Raw genomic sequence first — 22,028 nt, forward strand, 5'->3', positions numbered from 1 at the left:
GTCATTGAGGATTTCCCCCAGTGGATGGAGAATCCGAAGGCCATCAGTGTGCTTGTCACTCTCTGTGCGTGCTGCTTGCAGGCCTTGTATGAACTTGCTTTTATTAGCCAGTCATCTAGGTAAGGGTATACGTGTATCCCTTCCCTTCTTAGGTGTGCTGCGACTGTTGCGAGGCACTTTGCGAAGACCCTTGGTGCCGATTTTAGTCTGAACGCCAGGCTTGTGAACTGGTAGTGGTCTTTGTTGATGACAAATCTGAGCAGATGCTTGTGCCCCCTGTTCATTGGGATGTGCAGGTAGGCATCCTTGAGGTCTATGGTGACCATGAAGTCTCCGCTTTGTAATTGAGGAAGTACCTCCTGTAAGGATGTCATCTTGAATTTTTGTGTTCTCATGAATTTGTTTAAGAACCTTAGGTCCAGGATGGGTCTCATCGTCTCTTCCACTTTTGGTACTAGGAAGTAGGTTGAGTACACTCACCTGTTCCTTTCTCTGTAAGGTACTGGTTCGATGGCCTGCTTTTGCAGGAGTTCTTTTGCTTCCTCCTGAAGTAGCTCTAGCTCTTTCTTTGCTAGCGCCCTTCTTTTCGGTTTTCTGTTTGGCGGTCACCTTTCCAACTCTATGCAGTATCCGTGCTGTATGATGTTGAGTACCCATTTGTCTGTGGTTATTTTCTTCCACTCCTGGAAGAAAAGGTTTAGTCTTCCTCCCACTAGTGTTACATGTTAGCTGATGTTTAGCTCGCGTAACTCCTTGTTGTTGTATCCGTGCTCCAACCTGAGAGTTTTTGCATGGGTGGGCATATGCAGCGTGACCAAGTCACTTAGAGGTGGCTTGTTGTCCCCCTCTTCTATTTTGTCCACGTCCATTCCCTCTCCCGCGAAAGGACTGGCCTCTTTGTTGGTACTGCCAGGATTGCTTTTGTTGCCCTTGCTGTGTCTGGGTGTCGACCTGGTGGGACTGCTGGAACGCCTGGTGCAATGTTCCTGGCTGCTTTCCTCCCCTCCCGTTAGGTCTTCGTGACGGGGTGCCCCTCTTTGATCCTCTGAACTGCAATGCCCCCATGGATCTTGCAGTCTCGTTATCTTTCTTCAGTTGGGTGAGCTTCTCATCCACTGGAGCCCCTAACAGTGTTTCTCCGTTGAACGGGGTGTTCAGGATGCTGTGTTGCACCTCCGGCTTGAAGCCTGAAATCCTGAGCCAGGTTTACCTTCTTTCTGTGATGCCCATCATCATGAGTCTGCTGGCCGTGTCAGCCCCGTCCAAGGCAGTTTTGAAGCAAGAATTCGCCACATTCTTCCCCTCCTCTACGAAGTGCGCAGCCCTTTGCTGGTGTTCCTGAGGGAGGTGTTTGAGTAACTGGCCCAGTTTGTCCAAGACCTGGTACTGGTGCCTGTTCAGCAGTGCATTGGAATTTGCCATTCACCAGTGCATTGCGGCATCCCGTTCGATCCTTCTCCCAGCCAGGTCCATCCTTCTCCTTTCCTTGTCTGGGGGTGGCCCTGATGTTGTTGGCACATTAGCCCTCTTCCTTGCCGTGGCTGTGATGATGGAATCCACCATGACCGATCCCTGAATGTAGGGTGGGTCCTTCGGGGAATGCTTGTACTTTTTCTCCGTCCTGGATGTGACGGCTTTGCAGGCTCCTTGAAAGCCTCTTTCCCCGGTGCCTTGACGCTTTCGAGCATGGGCAGGTACTGGCTCCTTGTTTGTGTTGGGAGCAGTGTCTCTAGAAGTAAATCTGCCTTCTGTTTTTCCTTGTCGAGTTTTACCCCGAAAGCTGTTGCTGCATTTTTGATGACTGCGTTGTAAACCCCAATGTCATCAGGTGGCGAAGGCCTCGAAGAATACGTGTCCACGCTCTCCTCCGGGCTCTCGGTGTCGATGTCTTGCCACTCTATTTCTTGTGCTCCGAGGATGCAGAGCCGAGGAATGTCCTCTGGTCGTCGTCCCCCTCATATTCGTAGTAGGAGGCTTCTTCTTCTGGATCTTCCAGCCCTCGGGCACCCCGACTGTTCTTCGACGTCGTAGTCCTCCTCCTCGGTTATCTTGACAACCTGTGGCTTCGGTCTCGTCGGGATCAAGAAGTCCTTCATCCTGGCGTCGAATTCTATTTTCCGCAGCAGGATGTTCTCCATTTCGGCCTCGAGCCGTCTCTTTTTCTTCTCCATTTCGGCGGCGTGTTCGGCGTCGAATGGTTCGGCCGCTCTCTTCGGCGGATAGGTCGGCGCCGAACCGACTTTCGGGTCCTTTATCTTCGCTGAAGTACTCTTCGGGTCCTTTTCTTTCAGCGTCTAACGTTCCTTTTCGGGGACGCTTTTCAACGTCTTTTGCGGTTCTCCAGCTTTTGGCGCCTGGGAGTCCTTCTCTGAGGATCCGCTGGTCCTGGGTGTAGCCGTGGACGCCGAAGCTTTCGGCGTCGGCGCTTTCGAGGACTTCCCCTCGTTTTTTCGAGAGTCTGGGTCAGACTGTCGAGTGTCTTTCGGGGCTTTAGGGGCCGGAGAGTCAACTACCTTTATAGGAGTCTTCTTATAATCGGTCTCTACGACCGTGTAGCAGTCGTCTTCTCCGGCGACGTTGTCCTCTTCGTCTGATGAGGCTCCCAGGTCTCGAAGGGATGGTGTCTGGCCCGTGCCCTGCATGTTGGCGTGGCTATCCGCTGCCTCGCTCGAAGAGTTTTCGGCATGAAGACGGAGCAGGCGTTGCAGTCCCTGCTCTCGTGGTCGACCGGTAGGCAGAGATTGCAAACCGGGTGCTTGTCCTTCTACGCGTACTTGTGGTGGCAGTTACGGCAGAATTTGAATGGTGTTTTGTCCATCTCTTGCGTTCAGGGGGCCCGCTGAGCGCACATTCTCCGATGGACGTCGAAGTTCTTGATGTTCTCTTATTCCTTCGTCGTCCCCTTCGATGGTGTGGTCTCTTGTAGTCTTTATAGTATAAACAATAGGAGAGAGTGAAGGGATTTTATCCACCGGAGTGGACGGAATAATACTCCTGGTCCCCTGGGTTAGGTATCTTAATTAACAAAATAAGGAGTACCACCAGAAAAGGTGCTCAAAGAGCGATTCGGGCGGGATGATTCAATATCAAAAAGAAGAAAAGTCCTTCTTTGGTTATTAATAAACCCCTCACTCACCGACCTGGTCGGTGACATGCTTCATCATCGGGGCCACCTCGATGGCCGAGTGCCATCAAGGTGTGCTACAACACCTGAACTACAGTGGAGCTGGTATGTGAGTGATGGGTGTAAAAAAGAAAAAAGTGGGTGTGTTAAAAATTGTCCTGGTATGACTTATTGGAAAAACTTTATTCTTAAGACTACTGGACAATAATAAAATGTGGGTGTAGATACAATAACAGGTATGTTTATGACCAAATGTATCTGGAGAATATGTGGTGGGTCTACATGTTTCAAACTGTAATGGGAATTACCGGTTTTTCTTCAGGACCAAATCAAAGAAACGGGTGGTCAGGGTACACTAACACCCTGCCGTACCGACATTCCTTTGTGCCTAGGTAACAAAATTTGTGGTACCAGGCAGAAAAAAACAAATATAGGTATAACCCGGTGGTGGTTATCCTGAAAAAAAGACCTGTGGAGAGAGAATGGTAATAATCACAATAAAACTCGTTACAAGCCTGCAACGTAGTGAAGTGACGGAGTCTCCTGTCTTTGTGCTTCATGAATCATCCCATACTGAGTTCATGCTGACTATTATAGTGCATTATTCTTGGGGTGCACAGTGCAGCTCAAAAAATATCGTAATCAATTGTTGGCGCAGAAAGCCTCAATGTCTTCCTAACACACCTATCAATCGTAGTGTGCTTTGTGGTAGTAATCTGAGATTAATTAGTCATTCACACGCATCCGAAATCTATAGGTGCGTGACTATGCAACAATCACGTCATTATAGGTGAAGGACATAGCGAAGTGTGATAATTGTCTCTTGATTCAACACATGACAATACCGAACAAACACAACATCAAACACAAAGTAGAAAGGCTTACTCCTAATGAGGGGTCATTGGGCAGCGCAGGATAAGGGAGGGAAGGCCTGTATTTGAAGACATATTCTGCAAGATAAGGCGTAGAAAAATGCTGAGTGCCTGACCATGAGATTAAAGGCACTCGAAAAACTCGAGTCAAGAGGCATAGGGTTTCATGTTGCCTCGAGGTGCGGAGGGTCTCTACTTACAGTTTACGCGGGTCTAACAAGGCAATGTACCTATGGAGTCCCTCCACGCGCCCGTAATCGGACTGAGGACGGGGCCGGTGATAAGGCGGCCGCCATCGAGGATGTGGTGGGCGTGGCGGACCTGGCGTGATGACGTCACGCTGAAGCTCAGGCGTTCACTACGGATGCCTCGCGGGTGCAGAATTTTGAGTTGCCATAGTAACGTCGCCAGGAGGACACTCGTACTCCGTTTTATGCATTAGTATAGGGGGGAGTAGCGCCACATGTAAATGATTCAGAGGAGATCTAGGGGGTGACGCTTGTACTCCGTTGTATGCGTTGGTTTGAATTTAGTACAGGGGGGAGTAGCGCCACAAGTAAATGATTCAGAGGAGATCTAGGGGGTGATGCTTATTACTGCTGAGAGACTCTCAATTGAGGAGGCACAGTCAATAGTGCACATGACGTGTCTCAGTTCAAGATAGTATAGCTTAGCGCATAGCAGTTTGGGTAAGTTTTTCATGTGAGGAAAAACGGTCGTAACAAAACAAAAGCATCTATCAGATATGGACATATTAGTCAAGGGAAGTTAATAAGCAGCTGCTAAAGGGGCTAAGAATTAGCAGCCCTGAAGTGCCTGGAGTGTGAAGGCATGTTGTAAACATCTGGGAAGGGAGTGTTTTACAGGACATTAGCCCATTGTATGTTATCGTTGAGACCATTGATATGTGTGGACAGTCTGTACACCCATCTTTGTTCTTTTTCATACAGACGTTTCTGTAGGTTTGGCCCAGTAGGTAGTTGTTCAATGATAGTCCATATCATGTCGTTTGGCGTGTGATTTTTCTCTAGAAAGTGGTCAGTCAGTCTGGTTGCACTTTTTTTACAGCGAATGGTGCTGCGGTGTTCGCAGATTCGTTGCTTGATCTTGCGGGTGGTCATTCCTACATATTGTTTTTTGCAGGTACATTCAATCAAGTAAACAACATTGCTGCTGTTGCAATTTGTGTGTGCAATTTGTCTCCATTCTTTCCCTTCTTCCAGGTTCAGTGTCTTAGTATTCCTCGTAAGGTGGCATACGCAGCAATTGCCACATCGATAATGACCAGTCACATTGGGGAGACCCCAAATCTCAGTGATGGATTGGGTGATAGGAACCGTCTTTATTTTGGGCCTGGTTTTTACCAAAGTGTCCTTTAGACTGTGTGACTTTTTGAAGGAGAAAAGGGGTTTCTCCCAGTGTAGATTTCCAGAGTTTATAATCGCCCAGTGTTTATTTATACTCCTAGTCACCTGGTTGGATACTGCGCTGTATGTAGTTACGCAGGTCAAAGGTATGGAGTTGTTCACGTTTGTTCTTTCTTCCAGGAGTGCCTCTCTTGGTTGGTTCCTAGCCCTCTTCTGGCATTTCTTTATGATCTTGTTGGGGTATCCGCGTTGCTGCAATTTCTCTGATAGGTCAGTGGCTTGTTCCTTGTATTCAGATAGTTTACTGCAGTTCCTTCTTAATCTGAGGAACTGTCCGTATGGTAGGTTTTCCCTAAGTGGGCGAGGGTGAAAGCTCTCGAACCTTAAGAGGTTATTTTTAGCAGTTGGTTTATAGTGGGTACGGGTCTCCAGTCGGTTGTTCTCCTTACTAATCACCACGTCCAGGAACACGATTTCTTCTTTGTCATAGCAGTTTGTGAATCTCAAGTTGCCATCACAGGTGTTAATCCAGGAGATAAATTGATCCAATTGTTCGGTAGGTCCCTGCCAAATCGCTAGGACATCATCGATGTAGCGTTTCCAGAAAATCAAGTTTTCGCGAAAGGGATTTGTGTTATTGAGGATGAACTTCTGTTCAAAGTCATGGACATAGAGTCCGGCCACGCTTGGGGCAAAAACACTTCCCATTGATGTACCCCCCGTCTGTAAGTAGCATTGGAAATGCAATAGGTCTCGCAGCATTAGAGTTAGTGCTTTTAGAATTGTTTATGGGTTTTTTTTGTAAATGTTTAGCATTTTTGTTTCCTGTAGCCAATGCTAAAGAATTACAAATAAAAAAAAGCCATAAATATTTATAAAAGCTGTAACTGAAATGGTCTGAGAGCTATTGCACTGTGTGAGGGTGAGGTGTTGAGGGTGAGTGAGGGTGAGCGTGAGGGTGGGTGAGGGTGAGTGTGAGTGAGGGTGAGTGAGGGGTTGAGGGTGAGTGAGGGTGAGGGGTTGAGGGTGAGTGAGGGTGGGTGAGGGGTTGAGGTGAGTAAGGGTGAGTGAGGGTGAGTGAGGGTGAGTGAGGGTGAGTGAGGGTGAGGGGTTGAGGGTGAGTGAGGGTGGGTGAGTGAGGGTGAGGGTGAGGGGTTGAGTGTGGGTGAGGGGTTGAGGGTGAGTGAGGGTGAGGGATTGAGGGTGAGGGGTTGAGGGTGAGTGAGGGTGAGTGAGGGTGAGGGGTTGAGGGTGAGTGAGGGTGAGGGTGAGTGAGGATGAGGTGTTGAGGGTGGGTGAGGGTGAGTGAGGGTGAGTGAGGGTGAGTGTGAGTGAGGGTGGGTGAGGGTGAGGGTGAGGGGTTGAGGGTGATTGAGGGTGAGGGGTTGAGGGTGAGGGTGAGTGAGGGTGAGGGTGAGTGAGGGGTTGAGGGTGAGTGAGGGTGAGGGGTTGAGGGTGGGTGAGGGTGAGTGAGGGTGAGGGGTTGAGGGTGAGTGAGGATGAGTGAGAGTGAGGGGTTGAGGGTGAGGGGTGAGGGAGGGTGAGGGTGAGTGAGGGGTTGAGGGTGAGTGAGGGTTTGAGGGTGAGGGGTTGAGGGTGAGTGAGGCTGAGGGGTTGAGGGTGAGTGAGGGTGAGGGCATTCACATGTACTGCGCGTGGGTGTCCTGAATGAATGATGGATGCAGGATGGGTGGATGAATGAATGATGGATGCAGGATGGATGCAGGGTGGATGGATGGGTGGATGAATGAATGATGGATGCAGGATGGATGGATGGGTGCATGAATGAATGATGGGTGCATGAATGAATGATGGATGCAGGATGGGTGGATGGATGGGTGGATGGGTGGACACATGAATGGATGCAGGATGAATGATGGGTGGATGAATGGATGGGTGGATGCATGAATGAATGATGGATGCAGGATGGGTGGATGAATGATGGATGCAGGATGGATGCAGGGTGGATGGATGGGTGGATGAATGAATGATGGATGCAGGATGGATGGATGGGTGGATGAATGAATGATGGATGCAGGATGGATGGGTGCATGAATGAATGATGGGTGCATGAATGAATGATGGATGCAGGATGGGTGGATGGGTGGACACATGAATGGATGCAGGATGAATGATGGGTGGATGAATGGATGGGTGGATGCATGAATGAATGATGGATGCAGGATGGGTGGATGAATGAATGATGGATGCAGGATGGATGCAGGGTGGATGGATGGGTGCATGAATGAATGATGGATGCAGGATGGGTGGATGCATGAATGGATGCAGGAATGGATGCAGGAATGGATGGATGGATGGGTGGATGGATGGATGCATGAATGAATGATGGATGGATGGATGGATGGATGGGTGGATGAATGAATGATGGATGCAGGATGGATGGATGGATGGATGCATGAATGATGTATGGATGGATGCAAGGTGGTTCGGGCTCGCTGCGGTGCAATATGCAAATTAGTTTACGCCCCACCACTTTCAAATGTCACCAGCCGCCCCTGGAGAGGGAGTGTCATTGCTCCGCTACTATCATCATTCCTTTATGAGGCTGTAAGCCTCCAAATTTGTACGAGGGGTGCTCTGATTTGAATATTTATGCTACAGCAAATACAAACATAAAGATGTTCTATTTACGACAACTCAGCACATTTCTCTGGCCTGCCAGCCAACAGATCAAACACAGCCCACCGCCATTTGTACAGAATAAACAAAGTGTTTTTTTTTTTTAAATGAAGAGAAACCGGTCTTGTAACCAGATGTGGGAGAGGGTGTGGGGGGGGGGCAGAGGGTGCTGTAACCCGCCCCATGTCAAAGCTGTGATTGCAAGTAACTGGGATGAGGAGAGGGCGTCTGTGGAGAGAGATGGTACAAAACATGAGCTACAGTGGATGAAGAGAAAGGACTGGAATAAAGACAGAGGGCAGTGAGAGAGGAGAGTGGACAGAGCATCTAAGGAGCGACTGTGTAGCACAGATGGAGGGTAGTTATCTTAGAACAGGTTGTTCTAGGGTATGCAGGGCAGAAGAAAGGATAACAAGGCGCTACCAGATGGTTACAAAAGATAAGATTTAGAAAACAGTGTTTGAAGCAGCCGAAAAGGACTGGAGGGCATGTGTTGAAGCCGGCTGTTTATACTTGCGTTGGGGTGTGAGACGAGGAGGGAGGGGAAGGGGGGGGGTGGCCTCGCCACCTCAGAGCACTGAGCCGGTAACACTTTGCTGCTGAGTTAGGAGCTAGCCCTCCACCAGAGCACTGCGGAGCTCAGAGTGCACTGGGGTAACGTTCACCTCTCAGCCTTAAGAGAAGAGCTGTATACCTTTGCTGCTGAGCACCCCGGGGTGGAGAACAGTTCAGAGCTAAATGCTGTGCACCAGCCTCTGACCACGGGCTGTGAACGGGCAGGCACTGGGTCCCGGTCCCAAAACAACTCAGCTCCGCAGAGCAATGCAGGCCGTGAAGTGCTTAGAAGTTAGCACTTAGCGCCAGGCTAAGTAACGGCTCCGCAGCAATGGCGGGTGGGGGGCTGCTTGTCACTTAGAACCAGGGGACAGAGCAGTACTGACTGACAGGCAGAGGGTGGCTCCAGTTTATACAGAGTCCTACACAGATGTGAAAGCCACTAAACTTAAATTAAATGAAAGTGTGCGCCATGCTCGCGCTATTTACATGAAAGCATCCTAAACCTCCAGGCAGAAGGTTTATACAGAGTCACACACAGATGTGAAAGTCGAACGTTTTTTTATTATTTATTATACAGTTAATGCCATACAAAGCTGACTCTGCTAATAAAAAGTCAAGGCAAAACCGTTATCATTGCTACATACCATTTCTTTATATAAATAGAGACAAGACGGAGGGAAGAGAGGGGAGGGGGGAGGAGAAATGCGACACGGCGGGAAGGGGCAGGCAGGATGACTCAGGGGAGGGGGCGGAGCGGGGCAGAGCGGCATGTGGGTGTGAAAAGCCGGGCCTTTGAAGTGAAGCTAAGCTTCACTTCAAAGGTGTCGGAGGAATGCGGGCGGCTGTGCACGCGCTTTTAAGCTCAATGCACATGCGCATTGAGCTTAAAAGTCACGGGCACTGCAAGGAATCGCCACGATTCCTTGCAAGTTAGATAAAGTGTGGATGAGCCCCTATAGTCTCGCTTGCTCGATGCGCATGCGCATCGACAGGCGAGACCTAAAAATAGGGAATTTTTCCTTCTGTGGTGCATAGATAGTCTGCTTCCTGTTTTGATATCTTGCCCGTAGCTTCTGCAGTTTCCACTAGTTGCACAATTTCTGATTTCAGGTCACCGGTAGGATCTGATTCCAAAGTCTGGTAGTGTCTGTTATCACTCAGGAGTCTGAGGCATTCCTCACGGTATGTTATTACATCCATAACCACCAATCCCCCACCCTTGTCCGCAGGTTTTATTATAATAGTCTCACAGGCACGTAACTCACTTAGCGCTGTGTTTTCAGCTTTACTCATATTTTGAAATTGGGTAGAGGTCTGCATCTTTTCGACATCGCTATAAACAGCCTGTTCAAAAGTGATTAGTTCCACAGGGGTGGTATGTGTGGGTCGCTGAAGTACTCTTCGGGTCCTTTTCTTTCAGCGTCTAACGTTCCTTTTCGGGGACGCTTTTCAACGTCTTTTGCTGTTCTCCAGCTTTTGGCGCCTGGGAGTCCTTCTCTGAGGATCCGCTGGTCCTGGGTGTAGCCGCGGACGCCAAAGCTTTCGGCGTCGGCGCTTTCGAGGACTTCCCCTCGTTTTTTCGAGAGTCTGGGTCAGACTGTCTAGTGTCTTTCGGGGCTTTAGGGGCCGGAGAGTCTACTACCTTTATAGGAGTCTTCTTATAATCGGTCTCTACGACCGTGTAGCAGTCGTCTTCTCCGGCGACGTTGTCCTCTTCGTCTGATGAGGCTCCCAGGTCTCGAAGGGATGGTGTCTGGCCCGTGCCCTGCATGTTGGCGTGGCTATCCTCTGCCTCGCTCGAAGAGTTTTCGGCATGAAGACGGAGCAGGCGTTGCAGTCCCTGCTCTCGTGGTCGACCGGTAGGCAGAGGTTGCAAACCGGGTGCTTGTCCTTCTACGCGTACTTGTGGTGGCAGTTACAGCAGAATTTGAATGGTGTTTTGTCCATCTCTTGCATTCAGGGGGCCCGCTGAGCGCGCATTCTCCGATGGACGTCGAAGTTCTTGATGTTCTCTTATTCCTTCGTCGTCCCCTTCGATGGTGTGGTCTCTTGTAGTCTTTCCAATCCTTTCTCGTCCAAAAAATTGCTTTTGGCTTCTTCTTTCTCCAAAAATGTCTGGAGCCCCTTCGGGAACGATCCAGACCCAACCGCGGAAAAAAGAATCTGAAGATGGCGCCCAAGGGTGGGAGCTTCCGCAGGAAGCGTGCCGACATCACAGGAAGTACACCAAAAGGTAGGACGTCGGCGCCCACCTGGGCTACGAAAAAAAAAAAAGAAGACTACGATTCCGGACCCAACCACCAGACCGTGAAATAATGCACAGCATAGTGAATCCTGAAAGATTCACACTGCAAAACCCAGCTTCTCACATTGGACTTAAACAGGCCTTGGTTCCTTGGGTCCGGCACCCTGGGTAGTGGTGCTGTGCAGCTTCAGTTGGTCCTGGCGTCTTCTAACTTGGTGGAGAGATGGATCTAACTGTGATGTTTTACTGGGCGGCTGCTGCATCGGAATGACTGGTGAGCTGCAGTACGGTAAACCAGACTCTGATGTTTTGGTGCCTGTGGACTGCAGGGGAGTAGCTCCTCTACTCCATTTGAGATTACAGGCAATTTGCGATGGGCTGGCACTCTACCTAGGCTCAGCTGAAGGACGAGTCGGTTACTTCAGGATTGTCCAGACTGGTGCAGGCAGGGTTTGGTGCTAACAGTCCACAGCAAGTATTCCATTCTCGTTTTTTGCTGCTCATCTTTGTTCTCTTCTTCTGAATCTGTTGAATTTAAGTTCCTGGCATCAGGAGTGCACCTAAACACTCAATTTAGGAGCATTAAGGGGAGTGACGGGTACTAGACAATGGGATACCTAACTTGAGGGTGACTTCACCCCCTATATGACCACTTCCTGTGGGACGTGGGAATAACCCAGAAGCAGTGCGCCCAATTCCACCAAAAACCAAGACGTTGGAATTCTAACTTTTGTGTTCACATCAGGTAGCCCACCTTAGGAGTGGAGCTAGCCTGATAAGGAACACGCTTCCTGATAAGCTAATATTCCCACCAATCCTGGTGCCAAATGGGCCCGGGCAAAGGGGTGGCATTTCTGGGGGCAGCCTGGCTCGCATACCAAAGGAGGCAGAGGGCTCCGAAGCCTCCTGCCTTGGAATGCTCATTACTTAGCCATCCTGCTTGGTGGAGGTGACAACACCTCCGGCCGGAGCAGGCATTTTTTCTGCCCTCAAAGAGCGTGGGCTCTCACGGACAGAGAGTCACAAACCTGTCTGTAGTGACAGACTGGTCTACATCAGTCAGCCAGCACTCTAGAGATTTGTAGGTTTTCAGTGGGCACCTCTAAGGTGCCCTCTGGTTGCATGTATTAATAAATCCATCACTGGAATTAGTATGGGCTTATTAATATGAGATGTTTGATACAAAACATATTTAGTTTCAGTGAATACATCATGTAGCTGGGGAACTCTTAATCACCAGTGCCCAGTACATATACTCAAGATGGCTTACGAGTTGACTGCCAATGTCCAAGAATTGAAATAGACAATACAGGGGTATATCTGCTCATGCAGATATGTCCTCACATGTAATATAATGCACCCGGTCTTAGGGCAGTAAGGCCTGCTGTAGGGCTGACTTACATATACTGCATGCAGTGTCTGTATGGATGGCACACAGGAGGTGGGCCATGTTGTGTCTTCACTTTTGTTAGCACCATGTCACGCAGCCTACAATGGAGGTCTGCATGAATTTGGTGGTGGGTTCCCTTCCCTAGGGTGGCATAATACATGCTGCAACCCTTTGGACCCTCTTAAGTCTCCCTGCCCTAGGTACCAGGGGACTTGCAGGCGGGCATAAAGGCTTCACCAATTGGGGACAATTGTAAAGTTTTAGGGCAAGAGATCTGGCACTGGGGACCTGAACAGCAGGAACCCAGTGCACATCTGTCAAAATTGCATCAAACACCAGGCAAAAGATGGGGATGACCATGTCCAAAAGGGGCACTTTCCTACACTATGGCCACTAAATTCAGATGATTTCTGGGAACCATCAGAGTCTGTAACTACTGGGGCAATATGTTAGGTTGTAATTGTATTGAACGGATTTTTTGACAACTGTGTTTAAATATAAACTGTAATAATTGTTTTAAGGAAAATCGACCAATAATAACTGGGTTTTCTTTTCAGTATGAAGGCCCATATTTCACTTTTTTGTTTTTACTACACATTTGCAAGATTTAATTAACCCTGCAAATAAAGATTTACTTACTTTCTTATAAGACAATGAGCCTTTATTCTTAAATACACGGAGGAGATGGGCCTGTCCTTTGTGAACAATGAAAATCTGTGAAATGAACCAAGCAAACTGGGAAATGTGCACAAAGAAGGTTAAGTGTGTTCGAAGGGGATCATATCACAATTCAAATGCATGACCACAGGATTAAGACCAAATAATCACTGTCCCAAGTCTTAAAGCTGTGCTGTCGTCCATTTGGATGCATTCCACGAAACTAGAACTTATCCACAAACACCTTTACATTTCTTTACAGACCAAAGTGGCAATTTGGTCCGCTACTATGATATTCCAACCTCTGACTACCTTAACTCTTTAGACAGCTTCTTTTCAATTTCCATAAATTACTTGGTTCAAAAAGTGATTTTTTCATATGAGTGACCGACTAGTCATCAACACCTGTCAATATTAGAACTAATCAATCAAGTGATTGCAGAGTAATATCTCATTAATGCAAGGTAATATGTACTAACAAAATATCTGTGGGATTATCTCAGAGTTAAGGGAAATGTTTGTGTTCCTTCTAGAACTAAAAGCCACATGACAGCAACAGGCCTATTAGAAGATCAGGGTAACGAGGCATATTACATTACTTCTCTTTTCACAGTTGAATATAAAGTCGAAAATGCAGGATAAATTCCCACAGAAATAAATCCCAATAGTTTGAAGAGATTTATGGTTCAAGCTGTCACACTGATGAGAGAAATGCCCTCAGAACATTACAAAAAGGCATACCTTGTGTGGTTTTCCATAACACGCAGTGGGGATGAAGCAAATCGGAGATCCCACATCTGGATCACAGGAAGACGGTCATCCTCAGACGCAAGAACCAATTGGGTTGCTACGTCAGGATGCCATTCCATGCCAGAACAATGCATCTGAAAGGTGAGATAAACACGAACTGTAATCAAAGTAGCAGAAAGTATACTAAACACCTTCAGTATGGTATGGTAAACCATCCTTGCCAAAGCATGCTTTTTGAATCTGGACATACAATTTAACTACAACAGTATGCCCTTCTGAATAACTTGAAACGTAAACTGTGCTGACCATAGGAGCACGGCCTAATGAATTTAGCATCAGAATCGGACTAAATGGTTTGAGTACACCGTTTAAGTTCTTCATGGCAACACAAATTATAATCTTATAAGATCTCAAGGCATTTTTTCTGGGCATTCTCATTTGAAGATTTATATCTAAAGATACATTTTATTAAAACGTGATCCTCTTATACACATTGCCAAAAATTATAAGCCTGTTGAAAACATAACCTTGTGAATAAAGAGAACGCCATAACCACAAAATGAATGTATGCTTCATAAGCCATCTGAACCTCATCAGTAGACAGCAAACAGATAGATTAAAAATATACATCAATCTATAGCCTTTTGAAGTTTCCTCAGGCTCTCCTTGGGTAAAAGCAAAAGTAAGGTCTGAAAGAAGTATAGGTAACAGAGTGAGGTTGATCATTTTGGCTGCTGCAGTCCTTCTGCACCAGAGGAGGCCCCAGTGTACAAGGAGTGCAGGTCTGGCTGCACAGGCAAACTTGGTTTAAATGTACCATCTAATCAGTCATTGGAGTAATATGTAACCCCAGATATGCATTGGCTTCCGTGGTCCATTGAAAGGAGAACTCTGCCTTGAGCGAGTTCACCTGGTCCTCAAACAAAGACAAAACATTTTTTCTATATATAACTTGGATACCGTTCTAGAACTCTCCAGTTCCTTCATCAAGCCGAGATGGAGTCACGGTCAACAGATCCTCTCTATTGTTTAGCCTGAAACAAGTGGGAAAGGGTAATACCCCTTTGTAGTATCTCTCTGGATCTTTATCTGTAGGCATTGATAAGAACCAAGCCTGCCTGGCCATTATTTCCACAGTAAATCCATTGCCTGGAAATCTCCTCCTTATCCTGAACACCTCAAGTGTCTCAACCAAGATACAGCAAATCAACATGGTTAAGTGTATTCTTCCAGGTTTAATGATAGAAGTACGGCCCTCTTCTGCATTCTTTTGATACTGTCAATTATGAGGATCACCCAGGAGTGTAGCACAGGCCCCTGCGGCACAGGGGCGACCTAAACCATTGAGGTGTCGTACAACCATTGAAAAGCCCCTCCATTGAGCCCAAGATTAAGACTCAGAGAACCCTCATTACATTCCACAGAGGGGGCCCCATCATTTTCCATTATGCTACTGGAATCCCCTTCTTTGTATTTTCCCCACAGTTACTTCTAGGAACCAACCTGGAATGAAGTGGGTCTACCAACCACAGCAAACCCTCCCCAATTTAGTTGCTAACATTTTCTGCAAATAGCTGCGTGTCCAAACTCAGTAACAATAGTGGCCGGTAGGCAGCGCACACTGCAAGGTCTCTTCCAGGCTTAGCGATGACTGCAAATTAACAAAAGTCTAAAAAGGATTAACTATAACCATGTCATCCCTTTTCATACCCCTGTTGAGTCCCTGAGTGCCGTTATCCCATCCCCTATAAACTTCGCCTTTAGCTTGCATATCAACAGAAGGCCCAGTTTCCCCCTCAATAGTGTTTCTGCTTAGTTCTAAGTAAGGCATAGGATTTTCACCCTGTACTCGCAGAGGAGAGCTCTGCCATATCTTCAAGGATTCTGTTCTCTTTTGGACTGCTTTATGCTATTTCAACTTTGTCTCTAGTTTGTCGCATTTGTATTTTCTATTTTTATTCATCTTGGTCTAAGCCAAGATAATAGCCTCTCAGACTACCATTTTACGAGCATCGCATAAAGCAGTGGTTTCCAAACTTTTTTGACCCCCGGCTCCCTTGACCCATCCATTGCCTGTGGCTCCCCACTGTTAACTTTTTTGGGAGGGTGAGGGGGGGGGGGGATGTAAGCTCGGCCGTACTTGCATTTTTCTCCCTGAAAACAATTGGGATGAAGCTGATAAAGGTATTATAATCATATACGCAGGGTGTTTTGTATTACTAAGTCGGCGCCTCTAATAAAATATTACTAGTTACACTTCTTTGCCCGTGCCTTTTTAAGAGTACCCTCTCAAACCTTTTTATCCCACCTACAGTGCTAGATAGCACCCCTATGCATGTAGGCCTTATTGCCAAAGTGTTACTGTACTTTAAGAATATTTGCATGCACTTCCACTTCTACCCATTCCATACGTGCCAACACACCTGTCTCAGCAGTGACTTGCGATTTTTTAAACCACATACAGCTTTATTTTTGCGGTCTCCTCCCTAAAATTGCCTCCAAATCAATGCAAGTAAAATAAATTCTGTGATTTTTTTTTTTTTAAACCCCTCTCTCTCGCTTCCAAGTGTTGGCATTATGCCGTATATGGTGTTTTACTTCCCTGCGCTCAAGGAGAGAGCAGACCTGTCTGGAAATGTGTGGACTCAAAGAAATTTGTACTTGTATTATAGGTACTTCCAGTACAAGTCAATACTTATTAATACTTAGTGTGTTTAATAAAAAGGACAACTGTACTTTCCTGATAACTTGCAGTGGTGTAAAATGCATTTGGAAAATATCAAAACTATTAACGAGTCTAACAAAATAAATCAGGCATCTTTCACTTACTTTGGGAGAGTTGGAATGTGGGGATCCAGTGAAATATGGAGATCATATCCCTCAACATGCCATCAATTAAGCACTACATTTACAGCTTTAGGCATGTCACTTACAAATCATCGACATCATGCGTTTAAGTCTAATTAGTTTAACTGAAGCCAACGACCCCTTCAACATTAAATGCAATAAAGTGCTTAGGACATCGCTCCCTTGGCTAGGTTTGACGGCTCCACTGGGAGCCACAGCGCACAGTTTGGGAACCACTGCCATAAAGTATTAGCATTCACCTCCCCATGTCATTCTAGGCCATGTATCCATTTATACCAATTTGGATTTCATCTTTTATTCCTTTGCTTTGCAGCTGCTAGTCTCTCAATCTTCAACACTCTCTGGAATGCGTCTCAATACAGAGATGCCACTATCTTGGCCACCTGCTGCCCCCACATACATTTTAAGGAGCATGTTTGCACTACATTTTCAACAAAACTGGCACTATAGACAACGTTTTCTTGTCTTGCTTTTCTCAAGTAAGGTAGGTCAACTTCAGTCCTCAGTTCAGTTTCTAGTGTTTAAAAGCAACCCTTTGATATTCAAGTCAATGAGACAGTGGTACCGGACCAAAATGATAGGACAAAGCATCCTTCCTATGAGCTGCCTGGCCCTCCATTTCGCTTTCAGGTCTTACCTACAGACAACTTTTAGCCGTTTATGTGCAAAAGACCTCTTGTGGACTTTATCAAACTGGTAGAGTGGATTTGGAGCTTGCCAACTGCTTACCATGGGTTGGCTTTCTTGTCACTCGTTTGACTGCTTTTGTTGAAAGGCATTCCTATTTGTCACTACTTCTTTACTGTCCTTTTGACTGGATGACTTGTATACTTCCACTGCTCATCTTTAAGCATTCCAAATGTATGTGTTCTCATCTCACACTCTGCTTCACCCCTCAAATACATTCCCCTGCACACAAATGTTGCTCCCTGCACACAAATGTTGCTCCCTTCTTCCTCACTTGCCCTCTTCCTCATGGACTGCTTGTCCCTTTCAATCAATATCCACCCCTCACCATATGTTCTGTATTACTCTCTAATCCCCCACCCAATCCACCTTCACATTCACCGCAGTTTATTTTTAATTTCCACACGCTCCCCCTGCAGCCTAAAGCTTGTCCGTTGCTCCCCTGCCCACTTGCCATGGTTACATCAACCACCCACTCCTCTGTTCCTCCCACACCCTTCACAATCCTTAAGCTAAAATGTTTAATATTTCGATTTTTCCTGAAGAGCCAAAGCAGATTTCTTTTTAAAGTTACCACACCAAGTGGTGTCCACCATCTTGGATCAGTAACTAAAAAGAAAAAATGTATAAAAAGGCGCTTTCATCATTTCATAGGCAAGCATATGTGTGAGGATGCATGTATACCTACAGAATGACATGGCCGGGCCGTCAGCAGTCATGAAACCTACATAAAGAAGTTGGTTTTTTTTGCCTATGTTCAGGGCCACTGGAATTAAACACGAGAGGAGGGCCAAGTTAAGCAGCAGGGTTGACTAAATTATGCGGCAAAAGAAGCCAAATTATGCAGCATAATGCAGCACATTTTGAGATAGTCTTTATTCATTATTTTGTCATTTTACTCATGGGAGCACTGTCTGGCCAAGGAGCTGATTAGTAGTTATTTAATAACTAAATGAATCAAAAGGCAACTAACTGAAAGATGAGCAATCAAATGTTGCTAAGGGACTTCCACTGCGCGGAAACATAGTAACTTTTGGTCTGTTTGAGCTAGAAACAAATTATTTTTTGTTAAAATCTGCAGATTATGCAGTAGATGATACATTATGAGGCAAAGCTTCAAATACATAATTATGTGAAAAAACTGCGATCGCAGATGGACATAATTCCAGTGACCCTGCCTAAACTTGATATGATGAGAGTCTAAAATAGATGTCACAGCATCGTGTTTATTTTGTTGCTTGCATTACTGCTGCACGTAGTCCAGCAAGATGTGGATTTGTTTATTTCTGAATGACTTATCAAAGAAAGCTTGAAAGGGTGCCTACTGTAACTCCTTTTCACAAACCTTCCGCTTGCAAGCAGTATTGCATTCTTTCAGAATGGTCCACTGTTTATGTAACTAGTTTGTTCTGACACATTAGGTCAAAGGGGCTGAATCAATATTCATGCAGTGGGTTAGCGCATAGGTGGTAGGGTTATGTGACGTTTTAAAATTATACAAGATGATTTGTTAAAAATGTAATTATTTGCTCACACCACTGGGACTTTGCAGACCTAATGCTTGTCTAATGAGAAAAGGGCTACATTTGAGGATGAGTCAGATCTTTTTGGATCCTACTAGAGAAGCTGCCGGATTTCTTATTTATTTTGCTGCACATGTGAGACATAATCTATTATTAATTTTGCCTATTATTCTTCATTGTTCTATTATTGACAGCTTTCACGACAATGACTTTGTGCATCTAAATGAGATCCGCTGCATCTGCACTGTACTATGTTTGTATTGTATCCTTTTGAATCTTTATGGCTTTTCTAAGTTTTGCCCTAGAAATCCCTTTTTGAGTCAGTCCTTTCATTATATGGCTATATTTTGAAATTCTGCTTTGAACCTTATCTGTAGAACACATTGCCTTGTGATTTGAAGTTAACACAGTTCCAATTCACCCAACACCTGGGCGTGCCACCTAATTGTAAAACTTTAGGGGTATGGCGCCTATAGAAGCACTGGCAAAGCTGATTGGTCTCACTTTATTAGCATGACGTCAAAGAGTATTACTCATCTAGGTGGAGCCAAACTGTGTATAATTTAAAGAATTGGTAATAATACATCATGCAGAAAGCTGCACGGCCAGGTCAGACCGAAAATATTAAAAACTCACAGAAAGAGTTACAAACCATTTCACACCACATCCCAGAATAGTACAGGACACGCATTCCAATTATTCTTCAGGGCCATACAAGAGGAGGAAATTAGTTAAATAAATGACCTTTCCGTGTGTTGTAAAAAAATAAAGCTAAAACTGTCACTATCCCAACAGTAACCAAAAATGGAAAAGTTTCATCATGTATACACATCTCAACTGCTTTGTCCGAAACTTCAAAGAGTAGCAAATGGTCAAATGCATCTTAAGTGCATTAAAATAACAGGTTACTAATGAAAATAAGAATATTTTGAGTTATTTTGCTACTGTGCTGCAAACGTGGACCGTTTTAGATTCCAACCATCAAACCTAGGAAGAGAAGAGGGTCCATAGTAGCTTGGAGAAAGGTAAAGTGTAAGGGTTTGTCCAACTGCAAGAGAAAATCAGATTAAGGTCAGGGCCTTTTTTGTCTTTTTAGTCCAACTTGTGGCACAACTGTACTTCACAACTCTAAGGGGGGCATCGATGTAATAGAGCGTAATATCTGCTACTGGTTTCAGTGGGTTAGGAGCGGAACACAGGATAGCCCAAAAGGCTTCAGGTCATGACTTTCATTTCTCTTTGTCTCTTCCTTCACTGCATTTTTTCAAGTCAAGACCTCTACAATCTCCTAGTTTAACTGTCTATGTTAATGCACTCACATGAAAAGACTACAACTACTCTCTCTGCCCCGCTTTCTGGTCTTCTCACACTTCCCAACTCACCACCTTGAACTGTGCTCCTGTTGATGACACCTCTCACACACTTAGCTGCCAGACTCTTAATTATCATAAAGATTTCAGCAGTTTACCAAGTGTGCTGCCTCTGCCATTTATTCCCTATAAGCAGGGCCGGTCCTAGCCATGGGCGGTATGGACAGCTGCCCAGGGCCTCACTCTCAGGGGGGCCCCGCCGCCGGCCCCGCAGTTGCGGGCAGCGGGAATAAATAAATTATAATCATGGGAAAAGCGCTGCGCAGTGCGCACAGCACTCTCGTCGCGCTCGCGCAGGGGCCCGGGCCAGGCCACAGGCAGTAAAAGCAAGGCAGGGAAGGAGGCCGGGAACTAAACACTATCTGGGCAAGCACCGCACGCACCGTGACGCACGGACCCCACCACTTAGCTTGGTGGTGGTGCCTTAGTGGTGGTGACGTGACGCCGGCCTTGCTCATGATGCGGGTGACAGTGGGTCCCAGGGCCGTCAATCTGGTAGCGCGCGAAAGCGCTACCAATGACGACCCTGGACATGATTTTATGGCCAGCCCCCACTCAGTGTGATGCACTCAGCATGCGCACACGCCATTCGTGAGCAGTCAGTCACTACTCTGATCGGGCCGCGTGGGTAGGGCTGCAGGCAGTAGTCGGTCGGGCCCCGGCCTCCTCGTTGAGTCATTGTTAAGCAGTTAAGGTAAGAGACCTGCTTCGTATTTATATTATAATACTTAGAATGTTTCAGACATACGATTCAAGATGCTTAGTCACCTTTGGCACAACATTAGCAGGAACTTGGAGACATTAAGTGCAAAAATGCATTTAGGTGCAAAAAACAGAGTTAGGAGACTAGTCACCTTTGGTACTTCATCAACTAGAATGCGGGGACACTTTAAGGTACAAAAACATATACAGGAGTAAAAAATCAATACAGGTACACAGACACATGTGCATGCAAAATTAGCAGAATCGAGCTGTAATATTTAGGGGGGAAAGCACAATTAGGAGCAAAAATCACTTCTAGGAACAGAAGCACGTTTAGACACAAAAGATGCAGAAGTGTGGTATCCAATTTAGATGCAAATGAAAATCATGCACAGTCCCTATCAGTCCAAAACCACCAAAATGTAAATGACACTGTCTCCAAAAAAGGTCCAAAGCAACCAATATCCGAAGAAGGCTGACCCAAAAGCCCTCTCTGTGTCATTTGTCACAAACAAAAGGGCTTTGCGGTGTCTCACCTAAAAGAAGTTTGGAGGAGCTGTTCTTCCCTGACATGGGAGGACTCTGACACCAATATGAACCCACCTGCTTCTTACATCAGTGTGCCCTTATAGTACATTTCCATAGGCCACTACTTTACATAACTCTTTGCCCTCTGGTTCGCATCATTGTAGGCAGCGAGTGTCCTATGGAGGTGTATCAATTAGTGGTGGCCTGAGTTGCATCACTCAGTACCACCCGAGGCACATCACCCTGAGCCTTCAGCTGTATAGAGTTATGTGTGACTGTTGGGGTGTGTGGATTAGTGAATGTGTGTCTTTAGGCTCTTGAGAAAAATTCTGTGTGTGTGTGTTTTGGCGTGTCTGTGCATATGTGTGTGCTTTATGTGTGCATATGCCAATAACTGAGTGCTTTATGTGTGCTTGTGCCAATATTTTTCATGTTTTATGTGTGCATGTGCCAATATTTGCGTGCTTTATGTGTGCATGTGCCAATATGCAAGCCTACTTGGTTTGTAAATTCTTAGTTTCTTTATCATGATATTTAAAATGTTTCTGTTTTTTTTTTTGATAGACATATGTATTCTGGTGCCAGAGCCTCCCGGGGAACTCATGTGCCCATTCAAAAGTGGAAACCAGACTCTCACAATCTGTTGGTCGAGAGTATAGTTAATTGAGTGGTAGTTGGTGATTTGCCATACGTTCTCACCAATTAATTTGCGAAGTCACTTTCTGTGATGTGACTTAGGGGGGCCTC

At 46.1% G+C, this 22,028-nt stretch overlaps 1 protein-coding gene across 34 annotated transcripts in view; it reads right to left on the reverse strand.

Annotated features, from left to right (window-relative positions):
* The window catches only part of SEC31A (SEC31 homolog A, COPII component), a 439,339-nt gene that overhangs the window by 238,910 nt on the left and 178,401 nt on the right, over positions 1-22,028 (reverse strand). For all 34 annotated transcript variants that reach the window (XM_078676180.1, XM_078676183.1, XM_078676179.1 and 31 more), the window contains exon 7: positions 13,595-13,737. In XM_078676180.1, coding sequence (XP_078532306.1) covers positions 13,595-13,737 — 143 coding nt within the window. The remainder of the gene's footprint in view (positions 1-13,594; positions 13,738-22,028) is intronic.

This window comes from Lissotriton helveticus, chromosome 2_1, assembly GCF_964261635.1.
Source record: "Lissotriton helveticus chromosome 2_1, aLisHel1.1, whole genome shotgun sequence".
NCBI lineage: Eukaryota > Metazoa > Chordata > Amphibia > Caudata > Salamandridae > Lissotriton > Lissotriton helveticus.